General features: G+C 54.1%; 1 protein-coding gene across 1 annotated transcript in view; it reads left to right on the forward strand.

Moving 5' to 3' along the window:
* The window catches only part of KSR1 (kinase suppressor of ras 1), a 35547-nt gene that overhangs the window by 10950 nt on the left and 19552 nt on the right, over positions 1-5045 (forward strand). Inside the window, exons 4-5 of the mRNA XM_007452395.1 lie at positions 376-436; positions 3881-3964. Of these exons, the coding sequence (XP_007452457.1) occupies positions 376-436; positions 3881-3964 (145 nt within the window). The remainder of the gene's footprint in view (positions 1-375; positions 437-3880; positions 3965-5045) is intronic.

A 5045-nucleotide genomic window follows, 5' to 3' on the forward strand; every position in this document is an offset into this window, starting at 1 on the left:
CGTGGCGGGGCACCCACAAGGAAGTGCGAGAGGGGGGGGAGGGGGGGGGGAGTGGAGCTGCTGTCCTCACCTTGGCTTTGCCTTCCGCCAATGCTAGAAACCTCACAGGGACCATTTCCGAACCGTCTGCGGAGGCTAAGTGGTACCATTTGTTTGCGGGGGGGCCCAAGCGTGAGGGTGACCACACTGGCCCCCTTTGGTCTCGCCTGGCTGTCTCTGTCTTGATTAGATGCAGGTTCAGGGAACTGTCCCTCTGCCACATGGCGGTCCCTCCGTACCGCCCTAGCCTGTGATGTCTGAGACAGAAGGTCGCAGGCACACGCCGTCCCCAGCAGGGCCCCCTCAGCCTGCCTGACCTGGCCCCTTTCTCTGCAGATCTCCTGCACGGATCCCCACAGATGGTACGAAGGGACATCGGGCTCTCGGTGACACACAGGTAGGCCCAGCTGGGCTGGGGCGGGGATGGGGCACAGAGCTGGGCTGGGACCTATATAAGCCGAGCCTCCACCAGGGGGTCGCTCTTCATTGCATGGGGAGGGGCTGTCCTGACCCCCGTCTCTCAGGGCTCTTTGTCTCTGGTCTGTCTGTCCACGCCTCTGTGGACACGGCCCGGCACCCACCTGGAGCCCCTGCCTGTCACCAGCAGTCTTTGGGACTTGCTGGGCCCTTTCCTGCCCCTCCTTGGGTCTCTTCCTCAGTCTGTTGAGGAAAAACAGGTCCCAGGAGAAACAGGGTCAAAGGCCCAGGGAGGAGGGGCCGAGAGCATCCTCTGGGTCCAGCACGACATCAGTTACGTGGACATAACTGGCCACACATCAGAGCCCTGTGGAACTTGCTGAAACTCCAGACCCCATCCCTAAGGTTCTCGGGTTGCCAGTCTGCATTCCAGCAACTTCCGGTGACTCTGGCACTCACGCAGCTGGCATGGCTGATGTGGACCCATAACGTGGACAGCCCAGAGGCCTCGGCCTCAGCGCTCGTGAGGCTCGCGTGTGCTGCCAACAGCAGCTCCGGGCGGCGTCTCGTTCCGCCCCCCGCTGTCCCCCACTGCCGACGGCCAGCAGGATGGTCCCTTGGGATGCGTGGTGCTCTGGCCGCCCCATTAAAGGATGCTGTGAACACAACAGGGCCCACTCATTTCCCCCCGGAGCGTGAGCTGCACTCCAGCCTGTGCGGGAGGCCAGCCTCGGATCCTCACCCAGCCGTGCAGACTCGGCTCGCGGGGCTTGAGTCATTTGCCCAAGGTCACGTGGCCACCGAGACGCTGTTTGAGCCCCGTGGCTGGTGCCCAGGTACCTCTGTTGAGAGCCTTGGCAGGGCCGGGATGCCTGTACCCCAGAGCCTCGGGGAGCAGAGTCTCCGGCACCAGGGGAAGCTGTCTGAGTGAAGGTCTGAGAGCCTCCCTCTGTCCCACCCGGTGTCCAGTGCGATCTTCCCAGCCGTGAGAGGGCAGGACCTCTCCTGTTCCCTCTCCGGTTGGGACCCCCCCCATCGCCCGTCGGCAGGAATCCCTCCCAGCCTCAGTTTCCCCCTCTGCGGTTGGGACTTGCTCTCAGTCCTGTCGTGAGGATAAAATGGGGTGAAGTGCATGTGAGGCTTACGCGTCCAGCCCTGGGGAGCGCTGGGTATTTAACCTCTGGCTCTAGCCGGAGAGAGGCCGACTTATCCAAGGGACACCAGGATCAGTTTTGTTTCATTTTTGCCTTGGCTGCACCTGGTCGCGCAGAGGATTTGCCAGCTGGACCCCGAGTGTTTCCCAGGCTGCCGCTCCCTTCCACCCAGGCAGCAGTACCCCTCTTGTCTGGCATGGCCAGGCTGCCCTGCCTGCCTGGGTTCCGGGCGTGGGTATGGGACATCACGGTCATACCCCCTTGGTTTTTCAAAATTCATGATCCGGGCCTCTCTCGACAAGAAGCTCTGAAGGTTTTTGGTTCAATCTTGAGGGGAGAAAACTGTTCCATGACGCCCACCCCGCCCCTTCCACCCCCCTGGCACCTGCCCCTTCTCCGGCGGAGCCCCGCCTCTCAACCTGCTTTCAGGACTTCCTGGTGGAGATCATCTCATGTACCACTGAGCTGCTCCCCTTCCCCCATTGCTGACATGACAGGAGATTAAAGACCAGAGCAAAGGAGAGTATGGATCTCAGGGTGGCCGGATCGGGGCTCCTTAAAAAGCGTTCCAAGGGGGTGGGCGTCTTTGTCCTTTTGCCCCACAAGCTCCCATCTTGGCTGAGTAGAAACAGTGACGTTCACGCCCACAGTCCAGGCTCTGCACATTTATACAGCACGCGAGCGATCCCCCCCACCCCAGATCCCTGTGAGGGGAGAGTGTTGGCCTCATCTGCAAAGGCTTTGCCCCATCCCACAGCCAGTAGCTGGCAGGATTCAAAGCCGTGTGGTCGGGCCCCAAAGCCCACGCTTTTCCTCTCATTTTCTGGCCCAGGGGTCTCTTATAGAGCCGTGCTCTGGTTCAGAGACCTGGGGTCCCGGGTCACACAGGGACTGTGTGACCTCGGGAAAGTCACCTAACCTCTCTGAGCTGGTTTCCTTGCTTGTGTACTAAGAATCCCAGACCTGCCTAACTCCCAGGGGTGGTCACTCCCAGGAGTAAGCTAACGTTCATGGACGCGTCACAAACTGTTCCCCAAATACTGTTGCTGTTGGTTCTGTCGTTACTATGATATACAATGATTTAAAAAATCTAGTCCTCCAAAAATGTGAGTTCTTTCTGCCCTCAGGCCTCCCCACCCTATGAATGGACCTTGGACTTTTTCCCTGGAGGATACCACCCACTCTATCCCCATCCTCCTTTCCAATATATCTTTTGTGGTTTTTTAAAACTTTATTTAGTTTGGATTGAAATACATTTATAATTCAAACCTGAAAAGGTCTAAAAGGGTATAATGTATACGGCAAAAGTCCCGCTGCTGCTGTCACCAGTCCCCAGTTCCCCCTACAGGCAGATCTTGGCCGTTTCTTGCGTGTCCTTCTGGAGATATTTTTATATAAGCAAAGACATATGTATATTCTTCCGCCTCCTTTTCTGTTTTCACACAAATATTGCATATATTATACACACCGTTCTATCCTTTGCTTTTTTTCTTTTTAAAATCGAGGCATAATTTATATAGAGCTAAGTACACAAATAAATTCTTACATATGTATACACCCACATATACCACCCAGAGGAAGATTCAGAGCATCCACATCCCAGAAAGTTTTCTTTGGCTCTTCTCAGTCCGTACTGAGTACCCAGAGGTACTTTTCACTTCCGTCATCATAGGTTAGTTTTTCCTGTACTTGAACTTCATATAAGTGGAGTTGCGTTGCGTTGTACCTTACTTTTTTCACCGACAGCATAATTTAATGATCATTTGCCTACTTGTGCAAAAAGAGCTTCCTTATTTTACTTTCCGGCTGCGTGGTATTTGGTTGTGTGCATGGATCATACTTTATGCAGTCAGTCACCTGTACACCTAAACGACACAGCTTGTTTCTCGTCTTTTCTGCCACAAACATGCTGCAGTGAGTAACCTTTTCAGTACATCGTTTGACACCCGTGGGAGTATCTGTTGGATGAATTCCTGGGACTGGAATCGCTCTGTGTGCGCACTTATGGTTTTGATTGCTTTTGCCAAATTGCCTGCCAGAGAGCTGGCATCGGTTGACCACACCAGCTTTGGGACTTTGGCAATGAAGACTTTGTGACTAAGAAATCTGAATGCCTGGGGGAAGCAGCGACCCCTGGGTGTCTCTGCCCTGCATGCGAGAGGGTGCCCGGGGCTCTGGGATGGAACCAAGTCTCCTGTTCTCTCTGCGGCTTTGTGGACCCTTCTCCATCCTGGCCCCCCTGAGCATTTCTGTGTGTCCACTCCCTACAGGTTCTCCACCAAGTCCTGGCTGTCGCAGGTCTGCCACGTGTGCCAGAAGAGCATGATGTTCGGAGTGAAGTGCAAGCATTGCAGGTGATGGGCGGGGCGTGGCAGGGGTGGCAGAGGGGACCAGACTCCGTACTTTTAGTTTACTAATAGTCCTGCGACTTGATTCTTGGCCTTAGGTCAAGTTGGAGTTCAAAGGAACTCCTTTGAGAGTTCCTAAACCTATTCATAATCTCAGCACACCAGGGAGTGATCAGCCCTCTCTAGGAAGATTAAGGGAGCATCAGGCACAGCACTCTTAGAAGAAGGGAATATTTGAGGTGGGCTCTGAAGGATGAATAGAAGTTTACCAGGTAGACTAAGGAGGAAAGAGAATTCCAGGCCAAGAGAGCATCTTGTACAAAGGCAGAGAGGAATGGCAGGACTGTTCTGGAAACTGTAAGGAGTTCTGAAGTTTAGCCTTACGTGTTAGCACATGAGGAATGGGGAAATGGGGACGGGGAATGGTAGAAACAGAGAAGTGGCTCATGGTACTTACAGAAGAGAGTGAGGGGAGAATGTAGATTCTATACAAATTCAACCTTTTTTCCTACTGTTGTGGTTTCTGGTAGGAAAGAAAGGCAAGGATAGTGAACAATGTAGGGTGAGCAGAGTCTGTCCCCTGCTGTCTGGCTGCCCTCACCTTATAGAGGATGGAACCGGAGACTGCTCCCAGTCACCCCTGTGTTGCTGTGTGACCTGGGGCAAGGTGCTTGCCCTTTCTGGGCCTCATTTTTGTCAGGTATACATCTGGGAAGATGATTCCAGGTCCCTCTGTCCATCAGGATTGCTCCAAGAATCTGAGCTAGTGTGTATAGTTAAAGCATTTGGGCTCCTGCCAGACTGTAGGTGATGGGTCTCATGTGTGTCAATTGGATGAATTGTGGTTAGGAGAGTCATCAGGAAAATGCAAAGGAGAAGCCAGACCTTTCTCACCAGTCTAGGTCTTTTGTGGCTCCTGGCCATTTGGCTTTAAATTGGGGGCCTCCAGCTCCCTTTCAAGTAATACCTTTCATGCGGAGAGCACAGGATAACCTCTGAGCCCCAGGCTCTCCTGCGATTGCAGTGAAGTTGGTAGAGCCCCAGCCATCAGCCCATTTGATCAGCGAGAACCCCAAGAGGGGGTTCA

This window comes from Lipotes vexillifer, unplaced genomic scaffold (assembly GCF_000442215.2).
Source record: "Lipotes vexillifer unplaced genomic scaffold, Lipotes_vexillifer_v1.1 scaffold216, whole genome shotgun sequence".
NCBI lineage: Eukaryota > Metazoa > Chordata > Mammalia > Artiodactyla > Lipotidae > Lipotes > Lipotes vexillifer.